This window comes from Paramormyrops kingsleyae, chromosome 14, assembly GCF_048594095.1.
Source record: "Paramormyrops kingsleyae isolate MSU_618 chromosome 14, PKINGS_0.4, whole genome shotgun sequence".
In the NCBI taxonomy this organism is placed as follows: domain Eukaryota; kingdom Metazoa; phylum Chordata; class Actinopteri; order Osteoglossiformes; family Mormyridae; genus Paramormyrops; species Paramormyrops kingsleyae.
The window spans coordinates 27,270,089-27,290,483 of NC_132810.1; the positions used below are offsets into that span (position 1 = coordinate 27,270,089).

At 37.6% G+C, this 20,395-nt stretch overlaps 1 protein-coding gene across 5 annotated transcripts in view; it reads left to right on the forward strand.

Moving 5' to 3' along the window:
- The window catches only part of traf3 (TNF receptor-associated factor 3), a 101,060-nt gene that overhangs the window by 13,704 nt on the left and 66,961 nt on the right, over positions 1-20,395 (forward strand). For all 5 annotated transcript variants that reach the window (XR_011982475.1, XR_011982473.1, XR_011982474.1 and 2 more), the window contains exons 3-4: positions 11,550-11,601; positions 14,078-14,182. Coding sequence is in view for 1 of the 5 variants with exons in the window: in XM_072698916.1 (XP_072555017.1) it covers positions 11,550-11,601; positions 14,078-14,182 (157 nt within the window). In the remaining 4 variants the exon portion in view is untranslated. The remainder of the gene's footprint in view (positions 1-11,549; positions 11,602-14,077; positions 14,183-20,395) is intronic.

Genomic DNA, 20,395 nt, shown 5'->3' on the forward strand with positions numbered 1-20,395 from the left:
GTATATGTATTTTCAAACAGAACATAGGATGAAAAAATACCCTTCTGTTAAAATATACTTTTATTGCATTAAACTTGCATTAAAATAGTTTGAGCAAAGATTAATAGAGACCTGTAGTATTCCTTCCTGGTTGAAACTAGAACTTTGGTTGTGAAGCTACAGCAAATCCTAGAATTCACAGCTAAAAACATTTAGATAGAGTTTCACAGCGAATTTGATAGAGGAGAAGGGCAAGGTAAGTTTACAAACCCCATTTCCAGAAAAGTTGGCACACTTTCTAAAACGGCAATAACAAATAAAATCTGTAATTTGGTATTTCACTTGAACCTTTATTTAACAGGCAAAGGGACAAAGAAATGATTTTCAGTGTTTTCACAAACAATTCTATTTGTTAAACATAAACAAATTTAGAAATTGTTGCATGCAATTGATACCTTTTCAGTTTTATTTTGCCTCTGTCCCAACTTTTTTGGAGTGTGTTGCAGGATTGTCAAAAATATGACAAGCACCAGTGCTTGTGGTCAACCATTCTTCTATTTAATGCTGTAAACCCCTCCCCAGTACTTTGTGTTCAAATGAAAAGTATCTCATCTGCAGTAGGGACTAAAAAGACATTCTGCAACAGCCTCCGAGGAACTACAAACAACAACAACAAACAAATTTATTTTTGTATAGCGCATTATCACAACATTACATCGTCTCAAAGCGCTTTACAGCATCCCCACCCAAAGCCCCCAGTGAGTAAGCCATAGGCGACAGTGGCAAGGAAAAACTCCTGAGAAGGAAGAAACCTTGGGAGGGGCCAGACTCCAGGGGCCGACAGGGAGAGTCAAATACAGTAAAATTTGAAACACAAAGGGGAGCAGGGCGGAGATGACAGCCGGTGCCAATGCTCCCTCCAATCGCCAGGCAACCAGAAGGCAGGCAGCGGGTCATACATGGAAGATGGTCATGCATGGAAGATAACGGCGATCTGGATGCACGGACGTCATTGGTAGTGGTGACGTCACATGTTGCAGGGTGTGCTGGACATCTTGATAGATTGAGGTTTCCAGGCAGCACCCCCCAGGAGGAGTAGGGGAAATAAAATATGCAATTAGTCAAAGTAGGGGAGACTGTAGGCAGTGCTAAAAGTTAGGTGAGTGCAATATGGAGTGCAATGTGCAAGCCCCGGCAGATATGGCTATGGCAGCATAAGTAGGAGGGAGAGGCAAGTGGGAATGCAGGCATGGGGAGTCCCTGAAATGTCAGCACTCCAATCCCACAAGCGATGTTAAGCTAGAGTGACAGCACTGTCAATTCAGTTTATCCAAAGCCAATGGCACCGATCCCCACCCAGCTCTACACCTCACACTATAGGTCTAACTGGGAGTGAGGAGTTAGCTAGAGCTAGAACTAGTGTCCCTATAAGCTAAACTAAACAGGTGTGTTTTTAGTCTAGACTTGAATATTGAGAGTGAGCCTGAAACCCGCACATCCGGTGGAAGACCATTCCACAGCTGACGAGCTCTATAGGAGAAAGCTCTGCAGCCTGCCGTAGCTCTTTCTACCCTAGGTACTAACAATCGGGCTGCGTTCCTGCGGTGTGAACATGGCCAAAGTTCCTAGTTCTAGAAAAAGGTTTTTTTCCTGAAAAAAGATCCTGCAGTGCCTAATGGTAGCATGCTTGTGTTTTTAGAGCAATTTTCCAAATAGCTTTTAAATTTAGATCATATTTTTGTCTCTAAACAGATCAGGGGCCCCCTGAACAGATCTTTTAACATAAAACATATGAATGACGTAGCGATAAGAAGCTTTTGAGAAACTGGGCTCAGATCAGATCCAATCCGATCTGATCTGATCCCAGAGGGAAATTCTTGTACATGTCACATCAAGTCCATAGAACACAGATGAACATGAATTCATCTTCTCTTTAAACAGCAGTGTCATAAACTGAGGACTTAGTGGAGTGAAATGTTGTTACATCTTAGATCAGGGCTTTTCAAATCTAGCCCTCAATTCCAAATCCAGGCCTTGTTATCAGCTCCCTAGCAGTTAGTTTAATAATGACTGATTCTGATTGTCCATAGACGCTTCACATCTGGTTCACAGGTAAACAAAGGTGGATAACAAACAGTGCATGGCCCTTGAGGTCCGTTATTTGAATAGCCCTATCTTTAATGCATTATTGGGCCCCTACGACACATGAGCATAATTTGTTTTGACTATTATATAGATTTGTTTGGAATAAAGAATGTGTCTGTACTGAATGGTTGGGGTTCGATACTTGTAAAATGCATTTACATTTCGATTTGACCACCCTCTGTGAGATCTCATATACTATATGAATTTTTGGTCAGTGTCACCCAGCTGTAACACATTTATTATTGTATGGTGTAAACTTTGGTCAGAGTCCACAGTGAGCCAGTTTTCTGTGCAGACAGTAGGCTGCATTCAAGATGCAGTGATGGAGCAGTGAGAATAAATATACCCCAGGCACCATCTAGATATGTGGGGAAAATTAAAAAAGACATTGGTCAAAACTGATTCAGACACTTTGATGGTAAAAATAGCAAGCCGTGAGGGCATGTACAGCAGCACCAGCAGCTATATTTACAGCATATTGTGGTTTAAGGCATGGGTAAGCTAAAGTTGAGTTCAAGATTTAAAAACTAATTAACTGGCAAACTGTTCAAAAACAATTGAAGGCAGTCCTGTACCTAGTATGAAACCAGGGAAGGATATGAATAATATGTTCATATTTTCTCCTTCTTGTAACAATGTAATGTTTCCTGTGTTCTCCATGACTGTATAACATTACAGTAATTGTTATTCCCCAGACTTCGAGGAACACATTTGGTTGTAGCATCGGCCCGCTGCCACCATTCCCACAACCACAAACACTTTGGCATGTAAGGCAATAACTCAAAAACCTTTTTATGGATCATTTTCAAACTTTGCCGAGGCGTTGTATGGCCGCCAAATTTTTAAACGGATTGCCCCTAAACTGAAGCAGTGGCACTTCAGGATTATAAATTGTTGTCTGGATACCAAAATTTCAAACTTCAGTACAATATCGCTGAATAAAAAATTATTTTAATTGCTTTTTTTTTTAAGTTAAAAGCATAGTTAAAAAAGTTAAGTTAAACACATCATTATATCTAAAAAAAGTTTTCAGTCAAAGCATAAGTGCAGTATAGTCATTGTAATTACACTGAAATCACATTTGAGATATTCAAGAGCAGTAAATAAACACTATTAATAATTAGATGTTACTGTATATTATTATTAAATGCATAATAGAACAGATATACATTAGTTTTACACGTCTTCTTTATCTTGTGTCACAAAGCACAAACACTTGTAACAACTGCATGAAAAGTGAAAGTTTGTCTTTGAGTTATCAACGTTAAATACGACCTCACAAGATTGTATGGAACTGAACACTACCCACTGGTAAAAATAGTTGCAGACAGTTGTCTTAATGTGGAAAATATTTTACCAACTACTAAACATGTTTTAATTCATAGAAAATATGCAGGTCACAACCCTCAGTGGTTAGAGTGGACTGGAAGTGCAGGCTACAGAATCGATACAATGAAAAATGAGTGTTGAAACCGTTTTATACATGATAGAATTGATATTTTTTATACTTTTGACAACGTTGGTTAAGAACCAAGAGTTAAAAAATTATTTTATTTTCAAATACTGTTCTTGTGAATCGCATGAATTTACCGTAAATAATTCATTTTTTCCCTCACTTTCAGTATGATTAGGAAGTGATCTTTTCTGGGAAATTACCATACAAAGCCCCTTGTACTTCAGCTAGAAAACACTTGTAGGCGTCCAAAATTTTATAAGCTTTAAACTACTCATGCTATATGAAGATGTGGTATGAACTAGCCAGTTAACTGGGTAATGAGTGTAGATCATGTATATCAGCTTTGTTGATTTTCTCTTGATGTCTGGTATTACTTGAGGTTTATAAGTTATCTAAAAGAAGAACACCATCAACCGCAGGTGTGTCAGTATTTGCCATTTTTTTCAACCGACAAAATCTTCTTATCCCTGGCCATATGAGCAAGACACACAGCGGGCCTGCTGGGCAGTATATTGAATTTTCATGGTATTTCTATATATTTTCAATAATTGGTACCCGTTTCATTTTATTTTAAAACATTGCTGAACAGTTCACAGGTTAAAAATATTGTGATTTGCAGTTGTTTTGTTTTGATTTATTTTTGTTGAAGGGACCGGTTTGCATTTACAGTTGTAAAACACTGCCTTTTATTTTCCCAAATATTTTTAATAGACCTTCAACAGTTTAAAAAACAGACCATAAAGTAGTTAATTTGAAAGACTGTGATGAAGTTTTCTCTTCATGTAAAAGCTAAAGCATTATACATATATACAGAAGCTATTAAGTGCTAAGTAAAAGCCTAAAATAGTTAGAACTGTCTACCGCTTTCTCTCACATACATATGGTATTCTATAAACATAAAAATGATTGTATATTTCTCTTTGGAACAGCAATAGTATGCTTTTTATTTACTTGTATTGGCAGAAGATGATAATTACTGCATGCATTTTAATTTGGGCTCATTCCACATTAAGAACAAACTTAATGCATCAATTACTATTTTTAAAAAGCGCCCCCAAAATTTAGTAAATGCCCCCATTTTTTAGACAGCGGGGGCAAACGTTGCCTATAACATTTAATTAACATTTAATTTAGAATTGGTTGAAAATTGGTGACAAGTTCCAGGTCTAGTGAAATAAGACCAAGTTTGATTGGGAGACTCATTATTACAAGGATTTGAGCTAATTATTTTACCACCATTGATTCCAGCTTCTGGCTATGTAGTCACGTTTACTTTAGGCCATAGACTAAAGTGCATGATTATCTAACCAAAATGTTACATTTCATTAAATTTAAAAATATTTAAAGAATATGAATGAATTCAAATTAATTAATTAATAATTAATTATATAATAATTAATATATTTATATATTATTTAGATTTATGTTATAAATAATATAAAATTTTAAGATGGGAATATTTAAAGGGGCCCAATTGTGCTCATTTTCACTGTTCATGATTTAATTTTTAGGGTTTACTAGAATAGATTTATATACTTCAGTGTTCCAGAAACATTATTTTCCTCATACTGTACATCTTTATTCACTCTGTCTATAACTCTGAAATGTTCTGTTAAAGCGCCAATGAGCCCAGGATATTCTGATTGGTCTGCTTGCCCTACACTTTCAACCCCTGTCTTTCAGTCTGGAGACAGATCTTTGCAGCTAGGTGGTCAATAAGGATTGTGTTACGAGGTGACCTCACCATGTCATAGAAGTAAGGGCTGGAATTTCAATGAGGTCTTTCAAACAGACTAGAAAAGAGTGAATTCTGTGGTGAGAATTACTCCTTTAACTGTGTACTATGGGCCTGAAGACTTTGCGGACTATTTACCTGCACACTAATGGAAAGGGAAAAACCAGAAAACCATAATAGCACCCCTTTAAAACATACACAAATAAATATAGGTAACCATCTAATTGGAGGAGAATGATTGCACAAATTGGGATGTAAGTGGAATATGCAGTAAATGAATAGATATAATATCAGAGTTATTCAAGTAAAAACACATTTATTCTATTCCCCAGACTTCAGCTAACGCATATGGTTTTAGCCCCAGTTTGCCATTTGTGTCCCTGTCGCCACTGCAGACACTCAAAAGCTGTCTGTGAGATCTTTTTCAAAAGGTATTATATTGCTGCCAAAATGGAGCTGATGAGTTTGAGACATCTCCCTAAAACTGAAGCAACACCGCTTAGTGGTAGCAAAGGGAAGGGTGAAGGCCAAATGCTTGTGATTAATCAAAAAGTATTTTATTACTCTTATTACCGCTTCACAGAAACACTGTATGATGGATATGTACACCTGGTTACATTTTCAGACAAAAATGAAGTAGTAGCAGCAGCATCGGTAGAAGTAAGGGCTGGAATTTCAATGAGGTCTTTCAAACAGACTAGAAAAGAGTGAATTCTGTGGTGAGAATTACTCCTTTAACTGTGTACTATGGGCCTGAAGACTTTGCGGACTATTTACCTGCACACTAATGGAAAGGGAAAAACCAGAAAACCATAATAGCACCCCTTTAAAACATACACAAATAAATATAGGTAACCATCTAATTGGAGGAGAATGATTGCACAAATTGGGATGTAAGTGGAATATGCAGTAAATGAATAGATATAATATCAGAGTTATTCAAGTAAAAACACATTTATTCTATTCCCCAGACTTCAGCTAACGCATATGGTTTTAGCCCCAGTTTGCCATTTGTGTCCCTGTCGCCACTGCAGACACTCAAAAGCTGTCTGTGAGATCTTTTTCAAAAGGTATTATATTGCTGCCAAAATGGAGCTGATGAGTTTGAGACATCTCCCTAAAACTGAAGCAACACCGCTTAGTGGTAGCAAAGGGAAGGGTGAAGGCCAAATGCTTGTGATTAATCAAAAAGTATTTTATTACTCTTATTACCGCTTCACAGAAACACTGTATGATGGATATGTACACCTGGTTACATTTTCAGACAAAAATGAAGTAGTAGCAGCAGCATCGGTAGAAGACCTTTTGGCCTGTGAACATAGTAACTCTAAAAGTATTGTAGAAATCTTTTTCAAATGGCAGGGTTGTCAATCTGCAATTTTGAGACTGATCGCCCCAAAACTCAAGCAGTGCCAGCCACATAGTGATAGCAATAAAAGGGTAATTTCAAGCATTTCATCATATTATCAAGATAACTTAATGTATTTCACTGATCTTTTTTAATATTTGTAAACATGCTGTAACTTTAAAGATCTGGACCTAATCAAATTTTGAGACAAATCACATCAGAATTGAAGCAGCACTGCATAGTGACAGCAAAGAGACAGATGAGATGATTTAAGGCTTATCCTTGTGGAGAGGATCAATCTGTTTGTCATTATTTACTTTATATATTACCATCACAAAAACATTACATGGATGAGAAAATACACCTAAAAATATACATATTAGGGCTGTCAAACTTAACGGGTTAACGCGAATTAATCCATCATCATGATTAATCTGATTAAATTTTTTAACGCAATTAACCCATCTGCAGCGCAGAATGACTCAAAATCCCTGAAATGTCTCTGTCAACCCATTTCGGGCAGTTTTGGTGCGTTCCATTTGCCCTCGGAACTCGTATTCTGAGTCTGATTCCGAGTTTTGAAGCCTGAAGTGACAACATGCTTGTTCCTGAGAAATATCCGAGAAATATCTCAGGCAGCACAGAGGATCCCGAGTTCAGAATCCAAGATGGCTGCGCCCTTTATCAACAGAAGGGAAAGTTGTAGTTTTATACTGTTTAAGCACTACTAAGCAAAAAATCTTTTTGATATGGGTCCATGGTATTGCACTTCTGTGGCAGATGGAATGCATCCGACTTGTGTTCAAGATGTTCAATAAACATGTTAAGTGAATATATATTCCCTTTTTTCTTGAGTCTGTTTGCTGAAGCAAAATGAAATGCGATTAATACAGATTAAAAATGAATGATATTTAATTGTGATTAATCTAAATTAATCCACACTGTGATTAATCTGATTAAAAATTTTAATTATTTCATAGCACTACTTTAATTATAATTATACTTGAGTACTACAGTGGTGCTTGAAAGTTTGTGAACCCTATAGAATAGTCTACATTTCTGCATAAATATGACCTGAAACATCATCAGATTTTCACACAAGTCCTCAAAGTAGATAAAGAGAACCCAGTTAAATGAGACAAATATTTAATTTGGTCATTTATTTATTGAAGAAAATGATCCAATATTACATATCTGTCAGTGGCAAAAGTATGTGAACCTTTCATTTCAGTATCTGCTGTGACCTCCTTTTGCAGCAACAACTGCAACACAATGTAAATAATTGACAAAGTGAAATATTTTGTCTCATTTATTTAACTGGGTTCTCTTTATCTACTAATATTAGTGCAGAAATGTAGACAATTTTATAGAGTTCACAAACTTTCAAGCACCACTGTAGTTTACTGGATGACTTTTACTTGAGTAACATTTTGCTGTGGTGTCTCTACTTTCACTTAAGTATGAAAACAGTACTTTTTCTACCACTGGTTGAGGCATTGTAAAGAGCACTTTTGAACATAGTCTACATAAACAATGGGCACTTTGGAAATGGGAAGTGACACCTTTAAAATAGCTTATCCTAGAAGGCATTTGTCCAATTGTTTTATGAGGCTATTGGGCATATACTAAATAGGGATATCCTGATTCACTTTTTGGGTACCCCAATCTGATCCATTTGATATTTATATCTGCCGATTCCAAGTTCTGATCAGTCCATTAATAAAATTTTAAATACACATGCAGTAGGCATTGGTTCATTCGTTGTCTGAGGAAGCCTTGCACTTTTGCAGTATTCTTCCCTATTACTGTATGTGTTTCCAAGTGCCTAATTAAATTTGTTCTATTAAATGATGCTCTGCTGTTACCTCCTCTCTAAAACATGGCATTGCAATCACTGCAGGTAACTGTTGGGCTACTTTGAGTTTCAAAAAAGTTGGGACGGGGGCAATAGGAGGCTGGAAAAGTTAGTGGTACAAAAACCCAACAGCTGGAGGAACAATTTGCAAATAATTAGGTCATTTGGCAATAGGTCAGTAACATGACTGGGTATAAAAAGAGCGTCTTAGAGTTGCAGTGTCTTTCTGAAGTAAAGATGGACAGAGGATCACCAATCCCCCTAATACTGCATCGACAAATAGTGGAGCAATTTCAGGAAAAAAGTTCATTGGTGTAAAATTGCAAAGAGGCCAAAAACATCATCATCTACAGTACATAATATAATCAAAAGATTCAGAGAATCTGGAGAAATCTCTGTGTGCTAGGGACAAGTGTTCTGGATGCCCATGATCTTCGGGCCCTTAGGCAGCACTGCCTCACAAATGGGCATGATTCTGCAATGTAAATCACTAAATGGGCTCAGGAATATTTCCAGAAAACGTTATCAGTGAACACAATTCACCATGCCATTCAAAGATGCCAGTTAAAACTCTATCATTCAAAGAAGAAGCTGTATTTGAACATGATCCAGAAGCACTGATGTCTTCTCTGGGTCAAAGCTCATTTAAAATGGACTGTGGCTAAGTGGAAAACTGTTCTGTGGTCAGACAAATCTAAATTTGAAATTCTTTTTGAAAACCAGGGATGCCGTATCATCCAGACTAAAGAGGAGATGGACCACCCAGTGTGTTATCAGCGCTCAGCTCAAAGGCCAGCATCTCTGATGTATGGGGGTGCATTAGTACGTATGGCAAGGGCAGCTTGCATATCTGGAAAGGCACCATCAGTTCTGAAAGGTATATCCAGGTTCTAGAGAAACATATGCTGCCTTCCAGACGGCATCTCTTTCAGGGAAGACCTTCCATTTCTAACATGACAATGCCAAACCACACACTGCATCAATTACAACATAATGGATTCGTAGAAGAAGGGTCCAAGTAATGAACTAGCCTGCCAGTGGTCCAGATCTTTCACTGATTGAGAACTTTTGGCGCATCATAAAATGAAAATTACGACACAGAAGACCTAAGACAGTTGAGCAACTAGAATTCTGTACCTGACAAGAATGGGAAGAATTCCTCTCCCAAAACTCGAGCAACTGATCTCCTCAGTCCCCAGACGTTTACAGACTGTTGTTAAAAGAAGAGGGGATGCCACCCAGTGGTAAACATGGCCTTGTCCCAACTTTTTTTGAGACGTGTTGATGCCATGACATTCAAAATTACCATATCTTTTCCTTAAAATGATTTCTCAGATTAAACAATTTATATGTTTTCTATGTTTTGTTATGAATAAAATATGGGTTTATGAGATTTCCATATCATTGCATTCTGTTTTTATTTACAATTTGCACAACGTCCCAACTTCATTGGAATTGGGGTTGTATTATTAGTGCTAGACTTACTCTTAGTGTCAGTTTAAACAGTTCTGTGTTATGGAGGTAACTCAAAGTAGTGTCCTATGAAGAGGAGGGAGTTGTGGTGGCTAAGGTCCCAGTAAAGTGTTTTGGGCATGTGTCATTAGCAGACCCATGACACGCTAGAGGCATTATGGTTTTAAATCAGAGCTAGATAAGATTTTAACAACTCTGAGCTATTAGTTAAGTTCTCCCCAAACGAACTTGATGGGCCGAATGGCCTCCTCTCATTTGTAAATTTCTTATGTTCCCAGCTGGTTTAGACATACAGTGGTACCTCAGTTCTCAAACTCATTAGAACTCGAATTTCTTAAAAGTTGAACTAACCAGTTCGAAAAAAATTTACCTAGAGCTTGATCTGAATATCAGAAGTCAAACCGTGAACGCCGACCTAAGATAACTTGTACGCGCGGAGAAATGAGTCACGTGGCACGTCTCTCAGTGGAAACAAGGGGTAAAGCTTCAGTCTCAGCCTCGCATTCGCTGTGATAGCATTGTGCATGTTTACACTAGCTGAATACATATATTTACACAGTAAAAATACATTTAGACAATAATAGACAGTAACAGTAATTATTATTATATAATAAAATACATTTAAAAATAAAGCATATTTAGGTGTATTTTTTTGGGGGGCCTGGAACCAATTAATTAGTTTTCCATTATTCCTTATGGGGAAAATTCGATCAGAACTCGAACTCTTTAGGATTCGATCCAGAGTTCTGAACGGATTAAGTTCGAGTTCTGAGGTACCACTGTATCTGGAGAACCTCCACAAAGAGCTAGAGTCTGTGTCCTTGGAAAGGGAGATCTTTTCTGATTATGCTAGATGTGCTGACACCTTAATTCTTACAAGGAGATGGTTTTTGAGGATGGATGTAGATTAACATCATACCCAGAATAAAGCAGTTGCAGTTTAAGGCACTCCTGGCATTCACAGGATTCAAACCAGCAGCCTTCTGATTACTGGCACAGAGCCCTCTCTATGAATTGTCTGTTATTTTTTTTAGTAGACAAGCTTTTTACACTTTGTCCCTAATATAAATTTGAAATATGTTCTCATGCTGTATATAGTGCTGGGGCCTGTTTCACGAAGCAGGATTACTTGCTTAGCCAGATAACTTGCCAGATTTAAGGTAGTCTGGGCTACATAGACCTTATTTTCATCAACTTACATTTAGCCCAGACTACCTTAAATCTGGCAAGTTATCTGGCTAAGCAAGTAATCCTGCTTTGTGAAACAGGCCCCTGGTAAATAGAGGGGTCGTTTTGACAACCATCCAATATGTATCAGGTCTGTTTTTATTTGTTTGTTTTGTTTTTAGTTTATATTTTATGGCATGTTTGCATTTCATTTGAATGCACATCTTTCTAAAATGAAAATTAATTGAGGTAAAATGCATTTTAAGTGCATGTGTATTTTTATATAAATTCCAATCCAGTGTTCCAATGAAAATGTCCTCACATTGATTGATTCTTGTTGTTTTTATCTTGATATACTTATTTTTACTGACTGATTCCCTCCCCCCACCAGTAAACCACATCCAGTTTGTCCTGCAGATATGGAACCTTTATTTGAAGACAAGGTAATGTTGTCATCTCTTTTTGTATGTTTTTTCTGCTCTTAATAAAAGCTGATTCTGAAATTAGGAGTCTTCGTTCATGCATGCAATTAAAAAAAACTCATAGCTGTGCACTTTTTTTCACTACAGGCTGGGGTTTTGGGCACCCTTATGCCAGATACACCAAAATATGGACATGTCACATGTAAATTACCTTACACACATTCTGCCACTGACTTAATTACATTTTCCACTACGTGCTCTGGAGAGATCTATTAAGTCACGCATTAAATGTAATATTACAGATTTCAGAAAGCTAAGCGTGTAACAACAAATGCATTGTGAAATAATAATCTTTCTGTGCCAACTCTGATTTGAACCATTATGGCACATGATTTGTTCTGTATTTTCGTACATGTTTGTTTCATACATACACTATGTCAGAAATCCCTAAAAGAAATACACCATATCAATTAGTTAGCCATTTTTGCTTGTTTACAGAATTGTTTTGAATGAAGAGGACAATAAAAGCACGAGGCCAAAAAATATATGGGTTCGTTCTTAAACACAGTATCGGTCATTCTCACAAGTTAAAACCGATATTGTACGGTAGTCATCTAATTTTTTAATTTAGTTTGAAGACACTAAAATTATACAACTTCATTGTCTTGCATCAGACTATATTTATTTCTGTAACAAGTATATTTCATCAAATCCAAAGAAACAGTTGGTGGGGGAAAATTGATTTAAAAAAAAATCAACAAAATATATATAGTACTGTGCAAAAGTCTTAGGCAGTCCAAAGAAATGTTTAAAGCTGTTTATCTGGGTAGCAAGTGTACTTTGACTTAGAAAAAAAGCACAATTTAACATTAGAACATGTGCAAATGTTAAATTGTGCAAATTACGAGTAACACAATAAAAACTAGTAATAATTTCTTCTGTTTTCTAAAAAGTTACTGATATCTAATTGGATGGCTAGATGAACACTGCTTCAGTTCCCAAACTTCTCCTCGGGGGCACCTCAGCCGTTCCATGATTTTGTAAAATTTCACCAACAGCTCAATTAAATAATTGAATAAATTGGTTTGAAAAGTCAGTGACAGATTGACTAGCTGTATGAGGTGCGCTAGTGTCCAAGTCAAAAAATACATGGCTACACTGGACGGTCGCTGCAAATACAGTGGTACCTCAGAACTCAAACTTAATCCGTTCAGAACTCCGGATCGAATCCTAAGAAGTTTGGGTTATGATCGAATTTTCCCCATAAGAAATAATGGAAAACCAATTAATTGGTTTCTGTCCCCAAAAAATTACACCTAAATATGTTTTTTTTAGCATTTAAACACAAAATGAACCAGAAAAAACAAGAAGAGCATATACTGTACTAAACACATCTAAGGACATTTATCAAAAAAGTAATTTGTAAAGTAAGAAAATAAATATATCCAAACAATGTGTCCTGCCCTGATCGTCTGCTCCTTCCGTGTGCCATGCCCCCTCATTAACCCCGTGTGGAATCCCCGTGTGATCAGCTGTTTCTGGTTGTTGTCATGAGTCCTCCGTATTTCGTACGCGTTTCAATTTGTTTCCCCAGTCCGGTCATTGTATTGTCATGTTTGATGTTCGATGCGTGCAGGCAAGCGAGTGGGGAAGCAGGCGAGTAGAGCTGGTAATACGCACAAACGGGGTTTATTAAGGGATCCGGGCAGACATCGAACATCAAACATGACAATACAATGATAGAACTGGGGAATACTGACTGAGACACGGACTAAATACTCAAGACAGGCTGAACTGAACAAGCAACAGGTGATCACAATCAGGAAGTTACACGAGGTAACGAGGGGGGCGTGGCACCCACGAGGATCTGACGAGCCGGGAGTGACAGACAGGCATAATATCATAGTTTTACACCAACACGAGGATAATCTAAACATAATTTTCTTTGCCTGCCTAAGACTTTTGCACAGTACTGTACATCTTATTATACAAATGTATTGCCTATTGTGGGTAACATACAATAAATGTGAAAGATTAGAAAAATATATCCATTTTTGTGTGTGGAGAAAATGGTTGAGGAAACATTAAATTAGAGCTGCAAATTACATAATTTTAATACACCTATTAAGGTAATGCCAGTTCCTCTGTACAAAATTCAAGCACTGTATTTTATTGTAACATTGTTTTTTGTCGAAGGATTTCATGTTCTTGAAAATGACCAAATATAGACATAGTAGTCTACCACCATACCTTCATTTTCAAAATAAAAGGGTTTTTGTTGATTTCAGTTAGGTTCACGGTGTAAATTAATGAGTCCAAGACTTCTTACTCAGCCAGGCCTTCTTTTTCAAGTTAAGCACAGTGGACGTGACTGCGCTAATGAGGGAAGAATACACATAACTCAGAAGCATGTAACTTTTTAAGAGCTATTTTGACTTACATGCCTGGTGGAAAAATAGATCCTTTAGTTATTAAATCTGAGGCACTTTTGTTTCAGATATTTCGGGATGTATGCTGTAACCGAGAAATTATGGCACTGAAGGTCTACTGCCGGAGTGAGAAAAATGGCTGCAAAGAGCAAATGATACTACAACAGGTCATGGTGAGTGTTTAGCTAAGTTCACACTTCATGATTTTAGTCCTGATTTTCTTGCTGACAGTTCTTGGAGATCGCCGACAAAACCCCCAGATTGGAGGCAAATACGTGTTCGATCTGTGCTGGCAAATAGATACTGAGGGCTTTGTGTAATGCCGGTTATGGTGATTATACTGTTAATATGTCTTAATTACAGGGTATACTGAAATGATGAAACAGATCACAGTAAAAATATTCATATCAATGCATAACTGAAACTAGATACTACAAAACTACAAACAAAATGAAGGAACCTGTGGATCCATAAAGGGTTTACACTGCAGAAACTCCTGTTGCTTTTTGGTTTCAGTTATCAGCTTCATACTTTCCATGTATGTGACTCTCTTCATAATAATTTTTCATATAGCTTTCACACAAGCATCTTATTAGTCTCCACAAATTGTCTCCAGCATGCTACTTTCAATTTTCAAATTTTCACTTTTGGACTAGAAGGCAATTCTGCATGCCAGAAAATAGGAGTGGGGGGAAATCGATTTAGTTACAAATAATGAATCTTCAAGGTGGAGAGTTATAAACCGATTTTTTAATCAATCAGTTTAAACGTTGTTTGCTATAATTATGTTGGTCACATTTGTTACTGACAATATATTTTCCTAGGTACAAATGCCCAGATTTTAAGTGACTTGCGTACTAATGAACAAGTATGTTCAGAGTATGTTCCAATTTAAAATCCAAAATCTGGGCAAAACATGGGTAAACAGATATTTAAAGATGAGTATGGCTATCTGCTTGGGTTCAGGGTTTGGTACAATTTCAGTACAGCAGAGAAACAATTTTTTAATCATTTGTTATTAAAACTGGAAAGACAAGTAGGAACCATTGTAAACCAAACATAAGGCAAAAGGTACTTTCCCACCACAGGAACCTTTTTCAGGAACTACCAGGGGAGCTCTATTGATTTCCCTGATTGTAATTATTGAGGTAGCTCCTGAATCTTCTTAGTCTCTACTCAAGAATAGATACTTTTCACTCAACCAAGACCTACTGGGTAGGGCTAAACTTCGAAGTTACATGGAAGTGCAAGGTAAAGAGGTAGAAGTAGTGGAGCAAAAAATTTAATTCAATCAATAACTAAACTATACTTCTATCTGTTATCGGCAGTGCTTATTAGTGGAATAACGGTATATCATATTTTATTTTGTGGAAATCAAATGATTGATCTGCTGGTCAGAATGAATAAGGAGTTATAATCGTATTGCAGACCGTATAAATAAACTGCAATTTGTCTCATATATTTGGACCACACACCTGATCCCTCCAATAACTCGCAAAATGACTTGTTTATCCTCCACTCTTTTGGGGGTGGCAGTGTAGTTTTGTATTAATTAATCACAAACTTAGTGTTGGTTGCATACTGATTTACGTCCGTTCATTAATGAATTTGTGAAGTCTTTTGTCTCAAGCAGTTACTATGTTTATTACTGTATCTGTAAATTCTGTAAACCTCTGTGACAACTAAAGGAACAAGTAATGAACAACACAAGTGATATACTGAGCTAATGTTTTTTCATCATTAATGAATTATGATGCATCTTTTATCTCAAGTACTACATTTGTTCATGATTTGTACTGTAAATATTTGTACCTCCTCAAGTATTACCAATATTATTTGGTCTACAGTTTGTCATTATAGACAGTTTATTTCTGAAATGCGAATTGGTTCCTATTAGGGATGTAACGATAAACGTAATATTGCGAGAACGTGATAAAAAATACCTCGAAACCGTTGTCGGACTGTTACGATATCAACCCAGATATCACATGGTTATTTCACTCGTATAAGCTCTATCTCAAAAAATACATACTACATTAATGAATGCTTTGTGCTCTATTGATTGTGTGTAACCCACATTAAATCCATTACAAAACAACTATTATGACAATAATAAAATTGGTCAAATAGAGACAAAAAAACATTTACGGTATATTAACAAAACGAAAATTTAAGAATAAAGACGATTGTATGCAGATTGTGAGGTGATGTCACGAAGTATCATAGAGAGCGTGGGTTGTTTTTTTGCAGAAGTGATTGAGGCTGGCTGCAGCGAGTGCTGCTATAGGATTTAGAATACGGTAAAAAGAAAACTTCCTAAACTTGATTTTACAGCTTATGTGGTGTAAGAAGATTTTTTTTTAATTAACTAAAGGAAGATGGAAGAAATGTTTTATACCACGATAAATTGTTTTTTTTATGCGCTACATTGACACTTTCGAAGATTTGGAACGGATATTTCTGCATGTGCTTTGCTGAACAGAGACCCACCAAATGGAGTTCATAGCAGGATGGTGAGCTAGACCCATGAAGCAACTGTGTTGGATGAGTAGAGGGAACTTTGAATTTCTTACAACGTGTGCAGTTTAGGATATGATGGACTGAATTGAACTGTATATTAACCTTTTGACATTGTTATGCCTGAATTGAACGGTATATTCAGCGTGTTGTATGGGCGTGGTCTATATTTCACGTGGTGAAAACAGACCCAACGGAAAAATGGCAGAAAACACTACTTTGGAATTGCAGATTGTTTTGATTAAAAGATCCAGCTGCTGCTGGAACTACTGACTGTGTGGTTTGGTTTTATAATTACATGCATTGTTCAGTCATTCATTGCAAAGGACAATTACTGCTAAGTTCTGGCAAAGGCTTAAGGTCATAGCTGGATATTTCACTAATGAAGAAAAGCCGAAGCACTTTATGTTAAAAGGAAGGATTAATTTCATAGAAATAAACATGTTGGTTATTAATTATTAAAAGAGTTTACTCTTTTAAAATATCGTGATAATTATCGTATTGTGGACATTTTTTTGTGATATCATACCGTGAGTTTTTGGTATCGTTACATTCCTAGTTCCTACACAATGGTAAATAAAAATTATTATTCATTCTTTATTGATCTCTGTGGGGAAATTATCTTCATGCCTCCTGTAGGTGAGAGCAAGTTGGCTGTGAAGGGTAGCCACCTGTTGTGGCACTCAGAAAGCTGAGGGTTAAGGGCCTTGCTCAAGGACCTGCAGATGTTCTTACACTGTTCTTATTTCGATCGGCGTGAGTGCTTGCCTGTCTTGTCTGTTAATTAACAGCACAATTATTACCGACAGTGAGCTGCGGGTGTCCCGTGAGCGGCGTTTTCTGTCCGCGTTTAACTCCGTAAAACAAACACCCGTGGGGCGATAATAACTAATAATATCTAATATATCTAACGTCGGTATCGTTACCCAGCGCCGGAAAAGGACAGTTGCTCCTGAGCTTTGCTCGGTCGGGGTCGGGAGGACATTTTCCACTTTTTTCCCGCTCCGGCAGTAGCCTGCTGTGAGGGGGTTTTTGTGGTTTTTCGACCTCCCAAGAGCAACTTCGATTTCGCTTTGTTTTTAGTTCATACTTGTTTCAGGCAGAAGTTCTTCTGGTAATTAGTAGTAAATTTATCAGGTTTAAAATTTTTTTAATAAAAATAATAATTAAGTTCTGTTTTAACACAAGTAATATCTTATTTTCGTGTACTCGGCACTTTACTGCATTTATCGTTACGCAAATTAATCTTTAAAGTTAAATACACTATATAAATTTACTGGGCTGGGAGTACGGAGTCATATTGAGTTAGTTAATTATGGGGCCGGCTCAGTGTTGCGTTTGCAAGATGTTTGCCCTTCTGGACGTTAGTGTCCAGTCGGACTTCATCTGCGAGCGATGTAAGGTAGTGGACTCACTCATGGTCAAGGTTCGCGACCTTGAGGAGCAACTGGCTCTCATCCAATGCAACAGTGAGTTAGAGGAGCTAGTTAATACGCCGTTTAGGGAGATGGTGTGTACGCCACTAGCGGGGAGGAGGGAGAATGAAGAGCAGAGATGTCGAGAGACCTGGGTGACCGTAGGTCGTAGACGCAGAAAAAGGCGTACACACGTTACAGAGGCGGCATCACCTGAGGTGTCTGTGTCTAACAGGTTTCAGGTGCTTCCAGCTTTAGAGCCAGAAGGGACTGGGGAGGCAGGTGGGCCCTTGGGCACTGAGGAGCCCTCTCCCCCCAGGAAGAGGGAGGTTGTGGTAGTGGGGGATTCATTTATTAGGGGAGTAGACAGTTATGTGTGCATGCATGATAGAGGGTCCCGTACGGTGTCTTGCCTGCTTGGTGCCCAGGTAGGAGATCTTCCAGATCGTATGGACAAGCTTTTGGCCCCAGCTGGGGTGGATCCAGTTGTCGTGGTGCATGTTGGCACCAACGACATAGGCAAGGGTAGGAGGGCTGTTCTGCAGGATAAATTTATAGAAGTCGCCAATAAGCTTAGAAGCAGAACGTCCATGGTGGTATTCTCTGAAATACTCCCCGTGCCACGCGCAAGTCAGGCTAAGTTAGCTGAGATAAGGAGATTAAATGCGTGGCTAAAAGGATGGTGTAGGAAAGAGGGGTTTAGGTTTATGGGGCACTGGAGGACCTTCTGGAACAGGTGAGACCTGTTCAAGCCGGATGGGTTGCATCTGAACCGGAGGGGAACCAGTGAACTGGGAAGGAATATTTGTAGAGTAGTTGAGGAATGTTGAAACTAGGGACTGGGGGGGCAGGGAGGTTAGTTAAGTATGTAAGTGGGGGGAAACGGAAAGCCCCAAAAAATATTATAAGTGGGCACCATAATAGGCCTACCCTTTGTTGTCTGTATTTCAGTGCCAGGAGTATTAAGAATAAAACTCATGATTTAGAGGCTTTTATCTCATCGGACTCTTATGATATTATAGGAATAACTGAAATGTGGTTGAGAGAAAAGGATGGACAAGAATATAATATGGATGGTTACACGTTGTTCTGTAAAGACCATATAGGTAAGAAGGGAGGTGGTGTTGCAGTATATGTAAAGGAAAACTTGCAGGCAAGGGAGCTTACTGATATAAGTAAAACTACGGAAGCTATATGGGTAAAATTAGATGCTAAAAACTCAAATAGCCTAATTGTCGGTGTTTGTTACAGAGCACCTAATGTAGCTGCCGAGGAAAGCAGATTGTTATACAGTGATATTAGGATTATGAGCAATAAAAATGATATGGTAGTTATGGGTGATTTTAATCTACCGGGGATGCAGTGGGACATTGTCGCTGGCTCTTCTGAAAATGAACTGGAGATGGTGGAATTAGTACAGGATTGTTTTTTTACTCAGTTTGTTAAAACCCTACCAGGGGAGATGCCATTTTTGATCTTGTTTTCTCTAATAACCAGGACAGGATTGATAAATTAGACGTTTTAGAACCACTTGACAGTAGCGATCATAACATGGTTAAATTTGAGGTTAAGTTTTAGTGCCCGAAGAGCAAAGTCCAAATCAAAAATATATAATGTTAGGAAGGCTAACTTCAATTGTATGAGATTAAAACTAGAAACTGTGAACTGGATGGAGTTAAATAACAAAACTGTTGAAGAGGCATGGGAATTTTTTAAAAGCACATTATTGCAAGTGCAAGAGGACTTCATACCTGTTTCCAGCAAGAATAAATCTAGGAAATTGCAACCTAGGTGGTTTACTAGGGAAATAAAGTATAAAGTAAGGAGGAAAAGGGCTTTGTTCCAGAAATGGAAAATAAATGATGATGACAGAATAAAGCAAGAGTATCTAAATCTACAGGCTGAGTTAAAAAATGACATTAGACGAGCTAAAGGGAATGTCGAAAGGAAGATCGCACTGGAGGCTAAGGATGACGTTAAAAGTTTCTTCCAGTATTTTAACTCTAAAAGAGCTCTAAAAGCTGAAATTACTAATCTGCAGGATAGTAAGGGTCTTATAATTGAAAACGACATTGATATAGTAAATGAGTTCAATGATAGTTTTGCACGGGTATTCACTGTTGAGGACACTAGTAACTTACCAGTTCTTAGTATTAATCCAGCATCGTCTATAACTAATATATATATAACTGAAGCTGATGTTTTGCAAAGCCTAGCTAAGCTCAAAATAAATAAATCACAGGGCCCTGATGGCATCTTACCTATAGTGTTAAATGAGATGAGGGATATTATTTGCCGACCCTTAACTTTACTGTTTCAAAAATCCTTATCTGAAGGTGTGGTACCTTCTGATTGGAAGCATGCCAACATAACGCCCATTTTCAAAAAAGGGGATAGAAGTAATTTGTCAAACTATAGGCCAATCAGTCTAACTTGTATAACTGGTAAAGTTAT